Source organism: Telmatherina bonti, assembly GCF_933228915.1.
Source record: "Telmatherina bonti genome assembly, chromosome: 12".
Lineage (NCBI taxonomy): Eukaryota > Metazoa > Chordata > Actinopteri > Atheriniformes > Telmatherinidae > Telmatherina > Telmatherina bonti.
The window spans coordinates 23792093-23816213 of NC_136610.1; the positions used below are offsets into that span (position 1 = coordinate 23792093).

The window sequence follows — 24121 nt, forward strand, 5'->3', positions numbered from 1 at the left end:
CCAGGTTTTTCTGGATATAGTGTTTGCAGTATATTCTTTTCTTTACTTATAATACAGAAATATTTCAAGATGATGATTCTCTGCTTGCATTACAAAATTGTGGTCCAGTGACCATACAACGTCCTTTTCACACATGGATTAGCTACCACAGAATCTAGACCTTAACATGGGAGAACATGTGCTGGAGGTGATTTCATGCACAGTCTGACTCTCTCATGAGACATGAATTTGACATTGCAGAGAGGTATCAAGATTAAGCAGTTACTCAGTCATCTATGCTTAATGTGGAATATTACAAATGTGTGACTTTTTTTTGCCATCAACTGCAAATGTTTTTATTTCTTATTTTATATTATTAATATATTTTTAAAAACATTCTTATGGCTTTACTGCTTCCTGCAGAATATAACTAACGTCATCAGCCACGGTAGCCGTGTATTCCCAGGTACATAATGGTTTCTTTGCTGTCTAAGACAATTTTGGAGGAGAGACATCAAACACACAATTGTTGCACGGGTGTGATCATTTCCTGCTTCAACATTTTTGTGATAACCTGTTGTCAAATATACTTTCAAAAGCTACATCTATCAAACTCACCATTAGACATGAAATCTCCTGGTTGCTACGTAATTCCTAACTGGTGTTTACATGAACCGGAAAAGCCAATTATTACACTGACACACTGTATTTATTTATTTCAACATAACTTTTTTCCCCATTATTTTTGTTGAGTGATAACACAACTCTGAGATTCCTTTTGGATCGTCTTGACTTGAAGAATCGTCCGTCTCCTCAAATGAAAATTAACTGCAGAATAGCGAACATATTGCTCTTCGTTTCAGGGTCAACGTCGGTGTGTGCCATGGTTGCAGGCAGTGCTGAGGCCCATGCAGTTCACATATATGTAGAACTGAGGAACTTTTGCTATAGATGACAGATGGAGGCTAGGCGGGTATTTGCCCTCTAACTCCACCCTGAGCTCTGGATGACCTGCCAGAGTCTGGCAACTTCACCATGCCATCAATTTAATGCTCTTTGGGATACTTTTTAAATTATAAGTTTATGGAAACCCACTGAGCTGTTAAGTGTACCATTTATGCATCACTTACCAATACAAAGATTTTTGTTGTGAAAGTATGCCTTTCCGATGAAGTTTACTAGTTAAGGTGACATTAGATGTTTTTGGAGACAGACGGATTGTTCCTAAGGCTGAAAACTAGAGGAGAATAATAAGACCGAACAAATAAAGCTATAGAATCTTTTTAACTCCTTCAGGCCACTATTTCACAAATTTCAGTGGAAAATCACTTAATTTTCAAACAGTGTCTTCTGGAAGTGGAAATAAATGCAACTGGGAAGGAATCTTGACTCAGACATTTTTGGGATCAGACTTTTAATTGGACTTAAATTCACATAAATAACATTATATCATATATATTTTGCTTTTATACATTTTTATATAATATATATATATCCCCCTATGATTTACATTCCTCTCTGGCTTAAAGTATCTCTTGTATGGAAACAGAAAGCATTGTTTCAAGGCAAAACTGCTATTTTTGTGCTGTTCATCAAGGTCCCAGTGCCAAAGAGGAGAGGAGCGCTTCTCTCTTCAATTACAAAAAAAAAAAACACACAAAAATAAAACCTGCAAAAAACAATTCCCCCAAATACACAAACAAAAAAAGCAAAAAGGAAAATCTATTGCATTGTTTCTAGGGTATTAACACTGCACTACAAGGAGTGGATAGCAATTGAAAATCATTCACCATATATATTTTACTGGACTGACTTGTGACACAAAAAAGAGCACTGCAAACAATCTGATATGCGTGGCAATGACATTTTTGTGTTCTTGTCATGTTTTTTTTTCACTGTAAAAATAAAACAGAGATAGCATGTTTTACTTGGTAAGAAACCTAATTGGTAAGATAAGATTTATGAACCTGCAGCAAGGTCATATTATCATGCAGCGACCCAGCCAAGCACACTTGCACAGATGAGCTGAGCTTGTCAGTCCAGATCATAAATCAACACACAGTTGAGCCTGAGTCTGACATTATCTAACAAGTTCAGTGGATATCTACAAGTCAGGTGACATTTGTTTATCTCCATGACAGAAATGAAAACCCAGCTCTCATAACAGAGCTGTCTCCGCGTCACTGTTTATTTGGATTATATTAGCCATCAACACCATCAAAAAGGAGGTTTCCTCTAATAAATAGTTGAGGTACACCAATACTGGACTTTTGCTCCCCATCTTTAGCTGGATTTTTGTTACTCATTGAAAAATATCAATAAGCTTACTTATACAAGCACCAGCATATGATTTATCAGTGTGTCCTTGTACTGTTTGCTTTTTCCAAGGCAATGACCTCATAACCTGAAGTGACATGTTTCACGACGGCCAACGTTAAATACACACCTGACAATGAGAAAGTGTGTAGAAGTATTCATAAGGTGTGATGTTTTGATGAAACTTTTAAAAGTCAACATCTTTTCCTTTAAACTCAGCTTCCATGGTCAGTTAGCTACAATCCTAACTTCACCTGCTTTGCTGTCTCTTAAATCTGCATGAACTCCAGTATATAACACACGTTTGATTGTCTGAATCTGAGTTGCTACCTGAATGTCAAACCCAATAGACTGTCACCCAAGAGAGACCTTGAAATTCAAACAGAAAAAGCTGCTGTTATTTGAATAGCAATGGAGGACTGGAAAGCTCTCTGCTGTAAGGACATGTTCAGCTGAATGAAGAAACAAGATTTAGTGAGATGGACAAAGAAATTATCCGGTAGAAAACTACCAAGTCTCATGCATTTATCACAACAAAAGCAACCTAAATGGAGAGTGGTATGTGTTGGTGTGTGTGTGTGTGTGTGTGTGTGTGTGTGTGTGCATCTGTGTGTTAGCATATCACAGAGGAAAACACAATCATGCTATGACAATTCAACAGACAGAGTTACGTGTTTACCCTCTTTGTCCCTGAAATCCAACAATAGGGTACATTTCTTTTGAAGTTTATCATTAAAATCATCACATCCGTTTTCCAAACACGGTTATCTCAAGAAAAACCACCAAAACTCTAATAGAGAGGGCAAGTCGTCGGTGGCAACAGAATAATTTTCATTTTAATTTTACAGTAGAAACATTTTTTTTGTTATTGTGACCGTATAAGGTGTCAGTAACGCATTCAGAGTTTTGGTGTTGCCCCCCCCCTCTTTTTTTTTTTTTTATTGTGGGTATTATAGTAATCATATTCAATTCCAGACAAGCAATTATTTTGTAAAGTAGGAAAACAGAATGAGATAACATAACCAGTAGACAACTTTTATTGTCACTTACCCTCCTCATTACAAGCCTGCAACTGAGCTCCATCTATTTCACTACACAGAGAGGGCAAATAGTGTTCGTTACAAAGTGCATCATAAATATGCTGCACTTTGTTAATAATAATAAAAGTAAAAGTAATCTTCTTTTCCATAAATAACACTTTTTTTGCTCTCTTGTATTCAATAAATCTGTTATTATACAAGTTAAGTAGTCACATGATGCATTTTTGCCCCTTGTGATATTCATACAATATTTAGGAGCAATGTTAACACTTCCTGGAACTTAGAAGCTGTGACCCACCGATGCAAACAGAACTGATGAGCCAAATCTAGAAGGAAGATCAAGGAGAAGACTTCAGGGACCATCACTTACAGCTACCAAAGGCACATCACATGAACAGTGGCAACAGAGTTATTAAAGGTCCACTACCAGCATCTCATAAAATATACATTAGTCAAATGAAGACAGTAAAATTGACTCAGACATCGTGCCTGGATTTAGAGCTGAAATATTTTCAGATTTTCTTTTAACACGTGAAAACAAAAAACACTCACAAGTATCTTGTAATTGCCGTATTTTTTTTTTTTTTTTGCCTCAGTTCCACCTGAATGAAGTATTTTGAGAATGCATGTGACTTCAGTATGATATGGCTGTACTGAACGTAAGAGAATAAATTTATGACCCTATGAATCTGAAGTATTCAGCCAGTCTGCAAAGTTGTCTTTCAGATTGACAACAGTTTTAGTTAAACTTTCTGTGATAACTGTGGCCGTGTATGTGTTCTGTTTACAGACCATAAAAAAGGGAGAAAAAAAACCTGTTTTAACTCTGTCTTTAAAGGAAAATATGCAGGAGTCACAAACCAAAACATCAAAACCAACTCAAGTTTTAAAATGCATAGTTAGATTTGTAACTAATAAGTCTTCTGTAATTTTGTGTGTAAGACTGCAAATATATGCCTATATGCTGCACTGTAGCTGTAAAACTTTTTTTTTTTTTTTTTTTTTTTTTCACATCTCAAAAGCTTACCACTGAAAACAACAACAAAAAAAAAACTTTGTAGTTTCTGGTCTGCTATATTTTTCCAGTTATGTTGCTGAGCTAACCATGCTAATGGCACTAACAGGACTTGACTAAGTCACAACATTTTAATGATTTCCTTTTGATTTCTCTCTTGCCTATACGGCAAAAATGGTTAAATCACATGACATTCTACCTCATTGATCATTTTGTCAACTTTGTTTAGTCTTTCTTTCATGCCATTTACTTAAATTGTCACTAAACCTAATGAGACAGAGATGTTTACATTTAAAATCAAGTAAAAATGTTATAATTTAATGTGGACTTTTGTTTCTAAAACTTTAGAAACAGATTGAATCTTATTGTTCATATGATGCAACTTCACACTTTCAGTGGCTGAGATGAAGATTCTCACTTTGGTCTTCTGCCTAGTGATCAAGCCAAAAGCAAAATAAAATAAATAAGAAAAGTTCAAATGGTCCTGAAAGCTGCAAGATCAGTTTTGCCCATGTGACCCTGCAGCATTCAAAAAATGTTACATGAACTGGTTTCAGCCATGAGACCTTGTTCCTTTATGTTAATGGTTTGCGTGACATAAAATGGGAACATACTAACAGGACTATTGTCTTTTCAGACTGGTGTGCATGTTTCCAACATTTTCCAAGACTGCGCCTTGTTCACTTCTGAGCCTTAGAGCAGAACTCAGCGTCGGTCAAATCCCAGTCATCAAACATCTCAGTCAATGGACCAGTTAATGGCAAGTTTTCATTCCTGTCAAGTACGGCGACTCTTGTCTGCACAGGCCCATTTGCTGCTGTTGCTGCTCTTGAAGATCTGAGGACACCCCATCAACAAAATCTGGGACAGGCAGCCCTGAGAGAATCATGACTGACTTGTTCCAGATCATGAAAGTGGGTACGACGGGCAATAGGAAGGAGATTTCAAAGGTATGGATGTGCTGGGAATTCATGGCGTCGTAAAAGGACAGCGAATTGTTGTCGTAGTCCAGCAGCACACCCAGCCGCCGCAGCTGCAGGCTTGCCTCCACCAGCATCTCTTTACCATCATGCCGCACCATGAAGTTGTTGTTGCAGCGGGAGAACACCCACGAGGATGAGTTCTTGCCGCTCCATTCGTTTTTGGGGGCTGATTTGTAAGCCACGCCGATGGCATACCTGCAGGGGAGAAACATTTTGGAGCATATCAGTTATCTGATACAAGTGTCCCCTATAATGACTTTAGTTACCAAATGCTGAGGACAGATGAGATAGGAAAAAGATCCTTTGGGGCTTTCCTGCATCTGCAGTGCAGTCAATTAGTAGGGGAATATAATTAAGATAAGAGTACACACTCTCTGTAGGCCCTGTTGTTTGTGTGTAATTGGAGCTTAACAACCTAGATTTAAAATCCCAAAAGTAAGATATTCCAGTTTACCTAACCGCCTTGCAAGCTTATATAACGCATTCATGTGGGGGTGTGTTTCTCACCATGTGGATGCTCCCAGCAGCACCTCCCAGTAGTGACAGCCGCTGTCAATGAAGACATTACCGGCAGCTCCATAGGAGCCTGTGCCGCTGAAACGCTCTGGGGTGTGACTTTTCTTCAGCGAACTCTCATCTTTCTCCATGGTCAGACAGTCGTTGGACAGACGGAGCTTCTTGTGGGCTGTCTTCGGGTCTAACTTGAAGGGCTGACCTGAAGAAAAGCAGATAGGATTCAGCAAAGCGGTGTACACTCTTCTAACAGACAGACCCTTAGAGTGAAAATTATTTTTTTTTTTTTTTTGCACGAACCTTCCTGTTACATAAATACATCATCAATATAACACAAACATTGCTTGCCATTTGCTTGCCGGCTAATGATATCATAATTCAAATTTAATAAGATTTAATTTGCACCCTCAGTTAAATCGATTCCATAAAACAGCCAGCACATATCTCTAGCTGGATGATGCTGGCAGCACTGGAGCGGGCTTCATCCCAGTGCCTCATCAAAAAGTGCTCCCACTCATGTGAGGTTTGACACGGCCCACAACAAACATGCAACACATTTGGTAACATTAGTGCAACACACACAAGCAATAGTCACTATCTGCTTTCATAAGAGTGCTTTTCTGTTTCTGTTTTGACCATTTTCTGTCTGTCCTACCATAAAAATACACGTTGGGACAGAATATATGAATGCATTCTGTTTTATTTCATACATTTTCCACTTAAATGACCAGTTTATGGGAAGAGAGCACCAGTAAAGACACTGATGCTTTTCAGTTCAGATTTTCAACAAGGAACCCTCAGTGGAACATCACTAAGGAGGTGCAGCGGTTTGTAAAAGGACGCCTATCTCCTGGCATTATACACACTTTCTATCAACTGGGAATAAATAAATATTAAGATGCTGGTGCGTAACCTCATGATGTAGTACAGGTAGACAAAATACTGGTTTATACAGAAAGTTATGTTAATCTTTTAAACCCCCTGTAAGTCCCTTTGAGAAGCATTATTTTTATTTTTTGATTAAAGTTGCTTCATCATTAGCACTTTTATTAAAAATCATTATTTACCAAGTCTTCCGGAAAAGCACAAAAAACTATAGAATGATGCAAAATAGGTGAAAAAGATAAACAATATTTAACCTAAGAACAATCAAATTGAAATAATTGGATACAATTTTAAAAATAAAATTTCCTGCATTTCCTCAATGTGATTACTTATGATTGCTATGAGTGTCTTCTGTCCCCGTTACATAATAAAAATTTGTTTTTCTCCTCACAGATGTTGTTATAAGACAGTCCAGTGCAGCCACTGAATGTATAATAATCCCTGTGTGACATAGTGCACATTATCGTACTAAACTGAGACACTTTCATCTTTGCTGTGGTCCCTGCCGTCTCCGGAGGGACAATCCACTTCTTTTAGATGTCGCTTTATTCGTGTGTTTTTGCTAACTGTGTGTGTCTGCCATTTTAGTTCGAGATCACTCAAGATTGTTGAGTGGAAAAAAAAAAAAAGCAGAAGATACCACAAGATCAAAAGGACAAAGAGCAGAGAATAAGAATGAAAATTAGAGGACGGTTTTTGTTGAAGTAGCAGCAAAAGAAGTGGATAAAGAGAACAAGGGGTGAGGAGTGCATGTAGAGAACTCACAGGGAGAGACAGAAAAGGAGCTTGTTTGAAATACAAGGGCGAGAGTCTAAACTTCAAAGCCTTGTGCTGCCTTTGGTGAAAACATTTCATAACAGTGAAGGAAGTCACCCGGCATTTTCTTCTCTTTCTCCAATCACAGAGACTTGTAAATTAGCCGAAGGAAATAGCTTTCACTTCCACTGCAGTAGGTAAGAAAGAGTTGAGGCTATCTAATGAAAATTCTTCTATCCGGCTGCAACAATTTGCAATGACACCAGTAATTTGGGTCTAATGGATGGAAAATTGACAGGGCAAAACTAGGTGAGCTGCAAAGAGGAAGAGACGAAAGAGTGGGGAGAAGAGAAGTTGAGGGGATAATATGAAGGTACAATCAGCAGAGGTGTCCACATCTGTGCGTTGCTATGTGTGTGTGCGGCTTCTCGAAAGCCCGCCACATCCCTTCCAGACCTGACATTTAACTCTGACACCTCTCATCTCATCTCTCAGCCTCTCTAAATCTCCCATGGCTTAATGAGCAACACAATGAGGACCCTGACTCCTCCTCCCTCCTCTCTATCTGCCCTTCCCTTCATCTCTCTTCCTCTCATTCTTCTATTCTCATCCTCTCTACACTCTCCTCTCCAATAATCTGCGTGGTGAGTGTGTGTTACCACGTGTGGATATGAGACGATGAGGCCAATGTGCTGCTGGCAGCCAATTACATTAATGCGCTCTCTTCTTTGAACTGCTTATCGCTGCCAGCGCAGCCATTTCCAAACACTGGGGCTCTGTCATGCCTTTCCAGGGGATGACTCCTGAGAGCCCTGGCTGGGCCTGAGGTTGGGGAAGGGGAAACGCACGTGACAGCAGAGGACAAGTAGACATTCACACACACACACACACACAAACTACAGCCAGAAATGCAGGAATATAACAGAAAACTACCAAGTGGAAGTGTTTTGAACCAGTGCATTACATGGAGAAAATCCAGTGCAAGTTTGCACAGCAAATAAAACATGCTTAATGGCAGATGTGTCTGAATTTGGCTACTTTCATACTTGCATTTTCTAAAGTACTGTGAAACATCCAGATGTTGTAGTTTACATGTTGTACAATTCTCCATGGTAGCTAACATGGCAAAAGAGTGGAGATCAACATCTACTTGGTGCTCATGACCTAGTGGAAAATACATGTAAATGGTGCATCTTTCTGTTACTGGCTTAGAGGAATATTGTCATGTCCTGCCTCCCTGAGATCCTCTGCACTGTCCTCCTGCCTGCAGCTACACTTAACAGGACTGAACACCTGTCCTTCGTCACACTCTCCAGATTAAAACCCAGTTGCTGCAGCCACTCTTGGTCAGCCCATTAGCTACTAATCATTCGGTTTATTTAGCCCATTCCTGCCTTCTTATGATTGGACAGCGTATTTTCCCTTAATAAACCATATATGATATGTATCCTGTAAGGGACCTCTCCTGTATTTTTTGGCCAAGCACCCTTACAATTTATTGTGGAGTTATGCATATACACTGAAAATGGCCCCATCTCGCAATAATAAAAAATCCTTAAAAAAATTTGGATCCACATAATAATCCGGATCACTCCCAAATTATAACGGCATCTAAGTTACACAAAGTAACTTTCTCAAAAAAAAAAAAAAAAAAAAAAAAAAATTCTATTTAGTAGTTTTTGCATGAACTTGCAAACACACAGTTAGACAGACAAACAGTTAAACACAGCAAAAACATAAACTATTTGGTGGAGGTAAGTATTTTCTGTTGCTGTGAAACACTGCTGGCTTAGAGGCATGTGTGTAGTTACACAGTATATTAAGAAGACTAAAGCTAATGTAGGTTTAAATGTTTTGACCCCCTTTTACATACTACCTGTCTAGACAACTACAAATTTACTTAATTCTTCAGCATAAATTCTGTTGCTGCTAATTGCTTGAATAAAGTATCATGTTGTTTAAAACACACACAGACTGTGGTCACATTTCGACTCAAAACAATAAAGACCCTATCGGATTTGTACAATTTATCCTACAGACTAAGTTCCTTAGAGGTCAATGTGATTAGTCTATTTCGACTGTGCTGTAATATAGAGGTAATTAGAAGAATCTCTGTCTGCAGATGATAACAGCTTTCTGCTAGATTGCCTGGAACCTTTGCACTGGAAACTTGTAAAGCACAAAAAAGAAATGGCAGCAAATAGAAAAAGAGAGGGGAAATAAAGGGATCTACTGGTGGGGGAACATATACAAGTGTTGCCTTTTGCAAAGTAATAGAATTAACTGCTTTTAACATGATAAAGATAGAAGAAAGAAGGATTTCACTGCACAATGAAACAATTAATGCAGTAAAAGCAGCAGCTATAGGGAATCATAGCACAGGCTTGAGACATCAGGAGTCTGACACAACCTTTCACAGGTTTCTACAACCCTGCTGAATTTACAGTTCCTGCTGCATAAGTCAGCCTGCCTGGTTTCTCAATCTATGTCATATGTAAATCAACCGCAGTGACTGCTTTCATCATCTGGATGATATACAGGCATAATGCATCAACCCAGCAGGAGTGTTAGGTGCTTAACGTGTCTTCCTGGGTATGCAGGTTTATTGGTATCGTGTTTCATCTTCTCAGTTTTCACTGAACAAATTCCACATAAACTTGTACTACTGAAAAAAATCATTGTGTGGTAAAAAGCAAAGAGCGTAGTCCTTGATCTTCTTCAGCTTCATCCTCTAATGAAGTAGACGGAGTCTTCAGAGACCAGTGCTAGAAAAATATTTTTCGGAAAGGCTTCTCGGTCTGTTTATAATTTCACTGTGATAAACCATTTGCGGGAGAGAGGTTTCCGTAATGGTTCATAAAGGGAAGTATAAGATTATTTTCTTTAAACAAAAGTCACTGTTAGGGCTTTTGGTTGTGTGTAAAAAAAAAAAAAAAAGTAATTGGTCATTGTAACACAGCGGGATAAGTATTTTCTGGCATTGCACAGAAATGCAGTGATGAAAAGAAATATATGTTCGATGGGACTTCATAACATTGCTGATCGATCTCTAGCATTTGTTGGTGAGATGCTGAACTTTCTGGCATTTGGTGTTCACATTCAATCTGTTGAGTTTAGGAAGAGCAAACCTCATGATAAAACTCTGAATTCACCATGATTCACTTTTTAATGTAGAATCTCTAAAAAAAAAAAAAAAACAAAAAAAAAAAAACAGAGTGGCAAGCTACCTACTTAATCTATTTGATGGACTGTGGATGATTTAAAAAACAAAAAACAAAACACATGATACAAGCAGTTTTCAATTATTAAATAGCATGAAAAGCTTATATGGATTAAAGCTACATCTCTATATTCTGTTGTCATCTAAAAATAATGATTTAATGTGGAGATAAGGCCTGTATGGGCTTCATGCAATTTGCTTAAAGATTATTTAAGCAAATTCTTTTATTCAAAATAGGGTTTTTATGAGTATGGGTGCATGTTTGGAGTCATTTCATGCTGTAGCCTGAATTTGAGAACCAACCATGAGCCTCTTGTATGGTATAACATTCATTCATTCATTTTCCTAACCGCTTAATCCAATTCAGGGTCGTGGGGAAGCTGGAGCCTATCCCAGCAGTCTTAGGGTGAAAGGCAGGGTACACCCTGAACAGCTCACCAGTCTATTGCAGGGCCACACAGAGACCTTCATTTTACAGCAAAGTCCTGCTGGAATCAAACGTGGGACGGTTTACATGCACAAAATGCACCGTCCCAATATTTCATATGAACACCCCTCCTTTCCTTTTCTATCCTTAGCCTCACCTCTTCCTCTCCACTTCCAACTGTTTACTTTAGGGGGTACGTGGCAGCTTGAGGCCTGTCATGAGAGATGCATGCTGGATAAATCTTATTGCAGGTTTTTTAACAGAAAGACGGATGAACATGCATCCCTTGGGCAGTTTATCATGTCATATTTTCAGCCTGGAGTTTAGCTTCTTAAATAACACAGTGACTCGGATCTGACAAAACGCACAAATGCACACACGTGCAAACACAAACTCTCTGGGGTGTTTGCCCACTCCTTGCTTTGTACATATAATGTAGATAGCCAGTATAGTTTACCAACAGAATGACAAACAATGCAAAGTCCACAGTTAGTGTTTCATTGTCAGGAAAATGGCTGCCTAAAGAACGGCCAATATGTACTCACATTTACTTTTGTTTAAACACTAATAATATGCTCACTTAAAATAGGGATTTGTTTTTTGGTTGAAAAAATAGAAGTACTAAGTAAAGATATATCTAAGGCTGGATTTATATTGTTGGAACTGCTGCTTCGCACCATCCTGCAGCCTTGGACTACAAAATGAGGAACGAGAATGTTAATGTTTGCAGGTATTATGCTGAGAGAGACACAAATGTCAAAATGGCGTTTGAAATAGGAATGTAGCTCATTGCAGATAAACACTATTAGACTGAAAGGAAAATGTGTGAAACTATAGTGTTTAGATATGACAGTACTTTAGTGTAGCCCTGGTTAGAAAAATCAGAGTTGAGACTCTGCAACTTCTGTGCATATTGGCGGACATGACGGCGAATAATACTAGCAGAAAAACTTTAGCATTATGCTGTGAAGGCTGTTTTTTAGCTTTGGAAGATGTGTTGAAACTGTGTCTGGGGAAATCATATGTTATAGCTCACTTCCACCTGTAACAGCATTCAAATAAACTATTATGTAAAAAAACAACAGCGTGCATTTCTCAATCTGGATAAGACCTTCAGTGGTCACAATGTGGAAGAGTTATCCAAGACAAAGATACGGCAGGACTGTCTACTTTGAGCAGCTTGTGAAGACCAGAAATATCTCATTCTAATTTTCAACATGTTTCTCTGCCTCCAATCAGCAATGTGCTCCTTTGCTTCTTGTTGGTCTGAATTAATTAGTAAAAAGATAGCCAATTAGAAAACAACGGCAAAGCAGAAACTAATAAAAGCTTCCTTTAATAATGTGCTCTTTCAGCCACATCTCTGATAAGTCGTGACCAAACTCATTTGCAAGTTTAATTCAATTTCACGCTAACAAATGCCCCAAAAAATATTGTAACACAAATAATAAAAAAAAGCACTATATCAGTTAGGAGATGTTCTTCTTCACAGGTTTTTTACCCAAGGTGGATGTGGGATTATATTAATGGATAATATACTGAAAGTTAAATAGTGAAGCTATGGAGTGATAAACCAGGATAAGAAATTAACCGAAAAGGAAACAAATATTTCCACCTTTGTGCTTCATATTACTCTTTCCCCACTTCATATGTGGCTAAATACACAGCAGAATGAGTCTGCAGACACTCATCCCTGCAAAGAGCTACGTGGCGTCTTTTATTCATTCAGTAGTCTCCCTGGCTCAGTCTCAATCTGACACTTTTCTACCACTTTCATAATCCCTCGTTCTCCTCATGTCTGAAAGTGGGAAGTGGGAAACTGGTCACAGTTCACTTTGAGGTAAATGCAGAAGTTCAGTCATGGTGATAAAAGGTCACACACAAGTGCACATGCTTGTGCACACCTGATTCTTCATCATGCTTAATTCATGTGTTTTTCAGGACGTGGTGACTTACTTTATGCTGGTATTGAGCATGTAACAGCGCAGTGATACTTTAAAGTGCTGCATCTGTGGCACTCTTCACTGTCAGCCACTCAGCACTGAAAGAGTGGTTATATTGGAGTGGCCTAAAAAGCTCCAGAAAGCATATAGACATGATTTTAAATGCTGTCTCAATCAAACCAGCTGCAGTGCACGTGAAGAGATGTGTAGGTGTTGGAGAATTCAGCACTGCTCTCACAAAACAAAAGGCATAAAGAAAGTGGGGGGAGAGCCTTTTTTTTCTTGTCTGGTGCACAGCAGGCACCATAATGCAACTCTGAGGTTTCAGTGGGTTATCCTAGTGGCTTCAAATGTAACTTTGAGCTTCTGTCCTCCAGCTTGAGGAGAACAGGCTGCAGAAGTGTAAGTTAACTACCAGCTTCCTTGTGTTTTTTTTTTTCCTTTAGCTTAGAAATATTAAAAAAGAAAACTTTTAGAGGTTTTATATATTTGGACAAAGTTTTAAAGAATCACATGGCAATAAATGGTTATATGAATATAAGAATCAAAGGAGTTGTAATGATCAAGTAAAAGTCCAGACCTTAATCTGATTAAAATTCACTGGTGGGACCTTAAAACAGCACTATGTTAATAAAAAAATATGTGTTTTCGGCTTATGTTGATGGCACAGTAACATTTATTATGTACAGTCCTACTCTTTATTTTAGTTTTTTGTTATAAAGAATATATGGCATACTATATTATGTGTTGGTGTTTAACAAAGGTCATCTTTAGTTGTGTTTTTTTTGACCTGATAAGTACCAGAGCCTTCATTTTTCAACTGTCCTAAATGGCCTGTCAATGAAATTTAGGATTGTTCGTACAAAAAAATCCAGATTTATAAAACATGTTGGGCTCAGTCACAGCACGCTGGTTAGTAATAAGCTTTTGATAAATCCCACATGTTCAAAATCACTTGCTCAAGCCTGTTTATGGCCAGCGACATTCAAACACACCCTCATTTAAGAATATATACTCTGCACGCCTCTTTAGAAGTCAATAGCACTCGCCTGTGGTCCTCTACAAGAGAAAATACTCATTTATATGGAACTTGTCAACTAAACATCTCTGTTCAGTTCACTCATATAAGGTCAGTTAAGATAAAAATATGCATTTGAAGCACATTTGCACAAGTTTAAGTGCTAGAGATAAAAATTGAACATTTCTATGAAACAATATACAGCATAAAAAATTATACAGAAAGATTTAAGCAGTTCATGATTTGGGATCAAAGTGAAAATTATCAAGATAATGAATCTTCAAATGTCAAACATTAAAACGTTCAATAAAAAAAAAAAAAAAAAAATACATGAACGTGCAACAGAAAGGCTTATAAATAAGGGTCCAGGAGATTTATATGTCTGATGTGTAAACATCGGACATATAAATCAGTTTATATTATCTTTCATATAAATGTGTCACTTGAGGTTACTTATCAGCCCTCATGCAGCTCCCCTGTAGTTCTAAAAGGCTTCATGGTTTGGTTTCTAAATAGGCAAAATAACTATAAACAAACTCTGATGTGCAAAATTGCTGCAGTATTATGTTCCAGGGGTTGCACGACATCCCACACCTTCATCATATACATTTTTTTTTTTACTATTTTCAATACTGAATGTTTCTACAGCATGTTCTTACATGTTATTTGATAAGCAAAGCACTCATAAACCAAGCTGGGATGTCTTTGGAGCTAATGCAGCTATCTGCTGGAACCAAAAGGTGTACCATTTTAAGACGAACAGCAATACCCCTGTGACAAATTCGATGTGGAAAAAAAGGAAAAAAGAAGGCAGGAGATGAAACGATAATGAGACGTTGTACCAAGAGAGGTTTTACAGAAGGATATGAAGAGTATGAAGAGTCTGACAAGATTTCACATCTTGGAAGAGAACAGATTTTGCAGCAAAGTAGCTTCCATGAGCTTTCTTTTAGTTTCTATCAGAGGAGGATCAAGTCATTCCAGTGCCCAGGTGAGATTATGGTTTGGTGTGGAAAATTTGGAATCTGTAAGAAATCTAAGTTATATTGTTTTCTGTTGATATTATGGTTCAGAAATATTAAAAAAAAAACACATCTAAAACATTTTTATTGTTTCCATGTGTGAACAAAAACATTCCAGATGAAGAGGGCGGGTTAGCTGCATGTGTGTGTCTATTGTCAATATTGTGACAGATCAGGTGTAAATATTTGATAGAATTGGAACAATAAATGGGTCTGAATTTGGTAATATTGACATTAGAAAGATGACTGGTTCTGTAAAAAAAAAAAAAAAAAAAAAAAAAATTAATAGCGTTCTACCTGTGATTATTATCACTGAAATGTTCTATAGTTTATAGCGCCTCCAGCTGATCCAGATAAAAAGTTAAACTGCATTTTAATGTTCAAGAAAATCTCTTAACTGCACTGAAACATCTTTTCTTTTCCAAACTTTGTGAGAGCTGCTATTGAGTGCTTGGACAGTAAATTACTGACCGCTACTTGAGATGTGTCTATAACTCCCAACCCCCCAAAAAATGAGCAGAAAATAAATCAAATCAGTGTTTAACCTGCAGAATAAAAACTGTTATGATGAGATGTCAAGTCGAGTCGAACATGTATGGTACTGGACAAGGTTAGTAAATGCTTGCTTCTGTAGTACCATGCTAGCACAAATTTCAACATAAACATTCAGGCTGTACATGTTAGAGTGCAGTTATTCTTTTTATTTTTCAGCAGTAACTCTTAAGATTAATGAAACTGTAATGATGGGCATGACTTTCCAGGATCTGATCACGCTCTACGTCATAATATTTACTTTGCAATCTTCAACCTGAAATATGATGAGCTTGGACCCAAAAAAACCCCATTTCTGGGCTTTTTCATTCTGGAAAAAATGAGACAGTTAATCCTTCTAATCTAGCATCAGATGGAAAGAGAAACTTCAAGTGCAAATAAGAGAAAAAAAAAGAAGCTCTCAGCTCAAAGTTTGCTATTACAGCAGAACCTGCACAGCGACAACCTAATGAGTCTGTCAAAGTGAGATATTTGTGATCAGATTTTTATGACCTACTTTAATCCAAACACTCTTTGCTATCAACAGACGAGATGAGAGAAGCTCTTTAATATGAATAGGAAAATTCCTCTGACAAAAACAAAGATGGTTGAGTGGGAGAGAATAAAAAGAGAAACATATGAAAGACATTGATGCCATAAAGAAAACCTCATGGATAAAAATATTGAATGTTTTTTTTTTTTTTTTTTTGTTATTCTGATGGCTTATCTAAGCATCGCCGCCCAGGGAGAAACTAGTTGCCAATCACAAGCTCAGAATTTCTACCACAGTGTTGGCTGTGGGTGGACAAGCTTTCCTCCATCATAACACCGGCTGCCAGCAGAGAGGGCGAGGGAGTGGGAACTATCCATCAGACGATGCAGCACCGCTAGGCATTTAAGTACTCCATACATTATATTTCATACTTATATGTAGTGTTCTTATTGTATTTTACTGGCACTTATGAATAGCTTTGATTGGTAATTTGATCTTCTGCAGAAAGCCTCTCAAACTCCTCAATCTCACTTACTGTTTATGCCACAACATCTGGCTTCTGCCGATCTGTCTGTTTCTAAAATTCCAACATAAATGAAGCCTCAGACATCAGTAAAATAATTGCAGAGATAAACATTTTTATCTCTGCAATCAAATGATTGCAGAGATAAAAATGTTAAACGATATGACTTTCCAAATGCCATCTTTATGACCTATGTTTCTTTCCAATGCTTATGAAAGAAAAATGCATTCAGAAATGACAATATTTCAGAAAAGTGGAGGTTCTTTATAAAAGATTTAGGGTGCAAATATAAATTTAGAGGAAGGCTTGAGTTTTTCTGTTGTTAGAAACAAGGTGCATGATTCTGTTTGTGTGCACGTAGGTGTGTATATTAATAGCTTGCAGTGGTGGCAAGGCATACAAACTGGTCTATTACAGGCAGGAGGTCGAGACCGCTTTACTTTTATGTGTGCAGCTTTATATTGTATGTAGTTTTATATATTTATTGTTATATTCTATAGTTTTCCACTATATAATGTGTTACAAACTGTTTTATACTGTATATTCTTAGTTCAGTACTGAATTATACAGTTTATAGTGGAATTGACAAATAGTTTCCTGGAACCTTGAAACCTGACGCTCAACACCTTCAAGACCAAACAACTGATCACTGACTTCAGGAGGAGAAGTTTGGTTTTCTGCCCATCTGCATTAGGAGGAGGAGAAGTTCCTGAGTATGCATGCGGATGCAGACACCCAGTGGTGGTTGTGAAGTAGGCTTAGCAGCGTCTCCACTTTCTGAAGGTCTTCAAGAGGATCAATTTGAAGAGGGACCTTATTATATCTACTGTATGTGCGGTTCTGAAGCCGCACCGAGGCACACTGGAGGACTCTGCAACGGGTCATTAAAACCACCCAGAAAATCACTCTGGTCATTTTCTCTCTTTCCTGGAGGACCTCTATAGCACCCGCCTTCTCAAGAGGTCACACAGCTGCACACACTAGAACAAAGGGTGTTTGAGTAGATTTAGGCTGCTAAGATCATGGGCGTAAAGAGTATGAATGTGGGGGTGGGAGGTGTGGAACAGGGCAACAGGGCAACGGGGCAACAGCATAGTAACACTTGGTCATACCTGACCTGATCATCTGCCTTTTAACTGCATTTCATGCATATTTTATCCTGCATATTTTTATTATTCTGTCATAACTGTGGAGAAAAATCTAATTTCTTAATACTGACTTACATACAGCTTTATAGTTGTATTTTATTGTTGTGTTTGTATATACTGTTTTATGTATGAGGACACCAGATGAATCTGAAAAGAAAGAAAAAACTAAGTGTTTCTTGAAAAACTTAAGAGGCTAAAACCTGCAGAATGGAATCCAAAAAGGTTGGAAACTATTTTAATCTTTTAATGTTGAGCTGTTTTTGAAAGCTTGGTATTTACCTTTTGTATTAAATAATGACCATAAGAGCAGCTGGTAACTGGGAATGTAAAATAAACCTACTGCAGAAGAAAGTCAGAAATTGGCACCTGAAACGTATACGTATCTAATGTAACATTAACAGATATACACAAACTGTACTTAAATAATACAGTTGTGTAATTCTACATGGTTGTTTCATTAGATTGGGAGAACAAATAATAAGCATTATTTTTTTAAATTTTTTTAATAATAATTTTCCCATTTTCATTTCTACATGAAGTCTTATTTTGACGAAGTGGGAGTGGTCCTTTCTGGGGCTCCTTGTCACCTGGAACTAAAATCTCCTCTACATCATAGCTGTTCTCAGAAAGACACTGCAGAATAATCCCTTTGGTTACAGCCGTTGCTCTCCTTTGCTTGTTCACACAGACTAAAGAAAGGTGGAACAGTGTTTTAACAACTTGTGCTTTTCCTCGCACACTGAAGGTGTGACAATAATTTGTGTGTAGTGTTGTATGCCACATATTATCTGTTGGCTTTGTGACTACCTTCACACTAAGGTGCAAAAACTCCCTCTTGCAATGCTTGTGCTTTGAAAACATAGCTGCAAAGTGCAACAAGGTGCAACATTCTCACCTTAAATGTGCCGTGCAAAGGACGAGTGTCGCTTCAATTAACTCAGATTTAGGACTATGTTTGAAGCTGTTCAAGAGAAAATTCTTCCTCTTCCATGAAAGCGCTTATGTACTGCATCTTGATGTCAACTGAAAGTCAAATATCTGTGTCAAACTAAAAGGCACACAAGGTCTAAAAATATAGACTTGATCTCACTTACAAGAATATACAAGTTTAACATCAGCTTTGTAGCAGCAGGTCTTACTGTGTCATTACATTTGGACCCAAACTGTACACCAGAAACTGCAGATACCGTAGTCTTGTGATTAAAAAGTTACTTATTCATGTCCATTAAGTTCTGGAGTTGTATCTTCTACTCTTCATTAGGAGTGATTAGGGATAGGAGATGTCTGCTGTGTTTGGGAAAGTCCTCTGGGGACATGTAACACTCATCAGCTTGTCACTAACTTCAGGATAAAGCTTCAGCTTCAAGGGTAATTGTTTATAAATTTGTCACAGTGAACAACTCCTTTCACACAGTCTCGTCATCATCTTCATCACATTGTCACGATCATGTCCTATAATGCATACTGCATTTTTATAAGGACTGCTTTCAGCAGCTCAGTACTCAGACAAAGCCCCCTAAACTTAATTTTTTCAGGGTTGTTTTTACTCAAATATATCTGTTTAAAACATGTCTGGTTTTAATATTACATACATGTTACATTAAATTTATGAAGAGATGGATTTGTCCCTTGGTCTCATTTCAGAGTATTACAATAAATGATAACTGAATAATGACAAGAAGGAAAACACTAGAAGTAAGCAAAACTAACACACACGCTGACCTTGAGCTGTTCAGGACAGAGAGTGTTTTTGTCAGAGGAAGAGGGAGAGATCATCCCTTGGCTATGACAGCTTCCTGCATGCCTGTTTTACCATACCAGACTGAATGTATCCAGATTAGAGTTAATCCTAAATTCCACAGCCGCATCCTGACAGAAGCTGGGAGGAGTTGACATATCAACTCCAGTTGAGCTTTACAGCAGAAGAGCTGCAACTTAATACTTATTTTAAATTTTTATTGAGCCCTTTGGGGTAAATTTAAAATGAGCCGTATCACTGAAGTTTTAATTTATTATGTGCTGAAATGCAGGAGTATTTTCCAAAAACATAAAGGACTGGTAGTGTAATTGTGCAGGGACATTCTGTCACATTGCCTCTTCTTTACTTTTACAACAAAGCACATTAAATTATCTACATATGTTTTCTTTACTTGACTTACAAATGGTTTATTATTATAATTTTTCTGTTTTCATTATAATATTAATATAAATGATAGTATTATTTTTTTTTACATTTTACTTTGTTTCAATTTACTGTGAATAAGAAAAAAAAGAGGTGGCAGTTTATACCAAAACATGATTGTCAACAGAGCAACCTCCATTTGGTGGGGAACTGAGAAACAAAAGGACACTGAGAAGAGGACTAGAACTGAACACATGTAAAAAAAATTAAACTCATACCAATCATTGAACTTGGTATAAAAACAACTTTCCTATGACGTATATGACGGGAAATTATTGCTTCTTCAATGTTGAGAGATTCCTAAAGAAGTGGAAAAAATGTGTAGGTGAGGGAAAAAAGGGACGACAACCTGTAATTCGCTAAAAAAAGAAGAAAGTGATGGAGGAGCCGGTGTTTGGAGTGTTGCAGGTTTCATCCTTGCTGCATCGACAGTGCTGTAAGAATGTCTGAGAGTAAAGCAGCAGCACAACTCACTCACAAGTTGACAAGTAGGAGTGGAGCCAAGGTAAGAAGCTGCAATATTTACGACTGCAGCTTCTCTTAAATTTGCCACAGACACAAAACTACACATAACTTGATGAAGGTTCTGGAACCTGCCATATTTCTAAGCTGCAGTTTCCTGCTTTCCTTGTGCCAAAGGCTGAAAATCCAAACACTCTTTTCAGCAAAAAAGGTGGAATTATTTTGCTGATGTAGCTGGCAGGGAGAAAAGCTCATGGACATCTTGATGGCTGTCTGTAAAATGTGTTTAAACCTACACTTGCAGAAATAGTGAACGCTTTCAAGTTAGAAAATCATCCTGCTGACCTGACCTTGAACATATTTGAAGAGCAATCGAAGAGCTAATGTAAATAAAATATGCAATCACTTAGTCATGCCGTTAAAGTACAGAGAGAACAACATTTGTTTACTCCCAGAGGTAATGAACAAAACACCTCTTTAAGCAAACACAGGGTTGATGAGGGCGGTGATGCTAGTTTTATTATGACTTGCAGGCAGTTAAAAGTCACGAGACAATTTTAAAGGCAAACTGTTGTGATCAGTAGTGATCAATTTCAGTTTAAGCAGAACTCAGTCGGCATGAATGCATTTTTGACAATAAGTGCTTCTGTCACGAGAAAATATGAATAATAAAGCTGCATCCCCATCATGGAGACTAACACTGATTTCTAATACCAAATTTCAATAAAACCACACAAAGACACTGTCGGCTAGAGGGGAAATGAGATTACAACATAACATCTAAATTCTTTGTCAAGACTGATCTAATGTTTAAATACAAATGTTACTAAGTGTTCTAACCTGGACCGCATCATCTGTAAAATGACATAATGTGATGGTGAGCTCTTCAACTGAACACCTTTATCAGGTCAAAACAGAAATAATCATGAACTGATGACAAACTCGCCCTGCGATGGACTGGCGAGCTGTCCAGGGTGTACCCTGCCTGTCGCCCAAAGCCGGCTGGGATAGGCTCCAGCTTCCCCGCGACTCTGAATTGGAATAAGTGGTTCGGAAAATGAATGAATGAATGAATGATGACAAACTCGCCTGATGGGAGTTTGACACCTACAGGACACAAGTCTGACTTATTGTGAGTAATGCAAACCGGACTTTCCTGTCTAAATGGCCTGCAGCAGGAGGCCAGACTTTCAAACCCGAAGCATCTCCACAGAACATCTTAAACACGCTCTGAGGGACTTTCACAAGAGCACACAAAAAATCATGCTTTCTAAACTGGCAAATTCACATAATGTGATTTATTCTTAAATATTGATCCTAAACTAAATTAATGTATAGCTGCTATTAATTTATCAAACACAAAAAATGAGAAACTAATTGCAGATAAAAATAACTTTTAACTGTGAAAACACCGCAGGAGAAATTTGAAACGTAGTGGTGGGGAATTGAATTGAATAATTTTTTTTTTTTTTTTAAATCTGGATTTTTTGCTTCATAATTTTATGAGCAATATTTTTGCAAAACATTTTTTTTTTTCCTCAAATAAATAATAAGAATCCATTATAATGTTTTTGGCATTTTTTATTGCTTTTATTGATCTTTTTACTTGTCTTTTTGGGCATTATGGCAGCAGAACGATGATTTGGCTGCTGTGTTGTTTTTTTCCTAATTGAAAAAAAAGACTAGCAAAAAAAGCTTTGTACATGTCGCAAATTAAATAAAATTGGCCCTAATAATTTCTCTGCTCTTTCTAGCTTATAGAAGAATGAAGTTACTTGGGAAATTACACCTATTGTTACTTATGTGTAATGACTATGAATCAAAAATCTGTTTGAATCGGGGAATCGATTCTGAATCGAATCGTCACCCCAAAAATCAAAATCAAATTGAATCATGAGTTGTTGTTAGATTCACATCCCTATTTAAAAGACACAAAAACAAACAAACAAACAAACAAAAAACCCAGAAGTATCACAGGAGCTCTGACTTACTATTTGTTTTGAGGCGAGCCGGCTCGCTGTTGCGGCTTCCTGCCTGGTTGATAGCCTTGACGAAAAAGATATAACGGGTGCCACTCTGTAAGCCGTGGACGGTGTAGTGGTTCTGCTTGATGTTCGGCACAATCATCCAGCTGTCTGCAGAGTTGTACAAACCTGGCGGAGGCATACAAACACAAACAGCATTAGTATCAAGGTTCTGTTGATGCTTTCAGGCTGTGCAGACTCTTGAGTCCTGCTGAGAATCTTTTTCCATTGATATTTAAAAAAAGCACAAAGAAGAAAAAAACCCTTCCAAAAAAAAAAAACCCCAAAGAGGTGCATTATATTTTCCTTGAAACCCCAAGTGAGTCATCTCACGCTAAGAGGCTTGGAGACCAGATGTTATGCAACATTTATGTGTACGTACATATCCATTCCATTACCACTCAATCAGGTTATCATGACAAGCACCCCGAGGCAGTTCTGTGTATTCACAAGGCTGAAGCCATAAGCCACTTGGTGCAAGGTGCTTACTGTTTGACAACTACTGAAAGTAAGCACCTTAAGGCGAAAGAGTATAGAAGCCTTTCATGTTCAAATGCACAGAAACATGGGCAATACTCATCTTATCCACTGTTTAAAGCAGAGAGTTAGTAATGCTGGGTTAGCGCCGCAATCACCTGTTAAAAAATAGTCTCCAGTGTTTGAGATCCTGCCAGCCATGAAGGATGAAAAGGAAATCTCAGCTCAGAAGATCACATACAGAGTGGTCTCTAGTCTTGTGAAGAATAATGATGATGTATTTACACATCAATACTACTTAAAGTTATCTCATCTACCATGCATTCTTGTAAAGTATTCTCAAAACCTGTTGCCAAACAAGCCTAATTTACCTTTAAGCCTATGTGATAGTTTCTTCTACAAAGACTGATATTAATGGGTTATTAAGAAAATGAATGGTCAAACCTTCAGCTACATCAACAATATGAATATTAGCAATATGAACCTGGAGTCTGGACAGAAACTCTGTTTCAGAACAAACAACTTAGAGACCGCTCCCACAGAGAGCCAGAGACAGCAGTGCAGGAAACATTTCTGATCTCATTCAAATGAATCTTTAACTAAACAAACAAAAAGACTTGTTTTAGTGCCGCTGCAGCTGCAGGTAACATTTAAAGAGTTACGAGTGATTGCAGAATAACAATCATTTTCATTGTCTCATCTCTCCATCTTCCAGCACAATTACAGGGAAATAAAAACCCTGCGAGGGGGAGAGCTCTCAAAGCTGTGCTTACCTCGTCCCTTCTGGTGAGGATGCTTGGTGAATTATTGAGCAAGGTGGAAACAGCATGCATAAGTAATAGCAGAGAGTCTGCTTGTAAATATAAATACTTCACAGGACGCAAATAAGGCCTTTAAATGTAAGACGGCTTTAAGAATGAATGAGGGGGGAGGACGTTTAAAGCTGGAGTGCAAACTACGTTTCTGCCAGAGCTTTTCTCAGATCAACAAATCACATGCAGGAGGTTCATCTGCGGGGAAAATTACAGACTACTTTTAAAATTGTGCATATAGTATTGACAAAAAAGTCTAAGTAAGACAACTGTTCTACAGTGGCAGTCGTCCTTTTGTTGCTGTAAATTTCATGCCACCCACTTGTCGTTTTATAAGCATCTTGGAGAAATT

General features: G+C 37.8%; 1 protein-coding gene across 3 annotated transcripts in view; it reads right to left on the reverse strand.

The window, feature by feature from the left end:
• Positions 1–1387: 1387 nt before the first annotated feature.
• mid2 (midline 2) overlaps positions 1388–24121 on the reverse strand; it is a 159726-nt gene continuing 136992 nt past the window's right edge. For all 3 annotated transcript variants that reach the window (XM_079250016.1, XM_079250017.1, XM_079250015.1), the window contains 3 exons: positions 22448–22609; positions 5841–6048; positions 1388–5528 (listed from right to left, as the gene is read on the reverse strand). In XM_079250016.1, the coding sequence (XP_079106142.1) occupies positions 5105–5528; positions 5841–6048; positions 22448–22609 (794 nt within the window). In that variant the 3' untranslated portion in view covers positions 1388–5104. The remainder of the gene's footprint in view (positions 5529–5840; positions 6049–22447; positions 22610–24121) is intronic.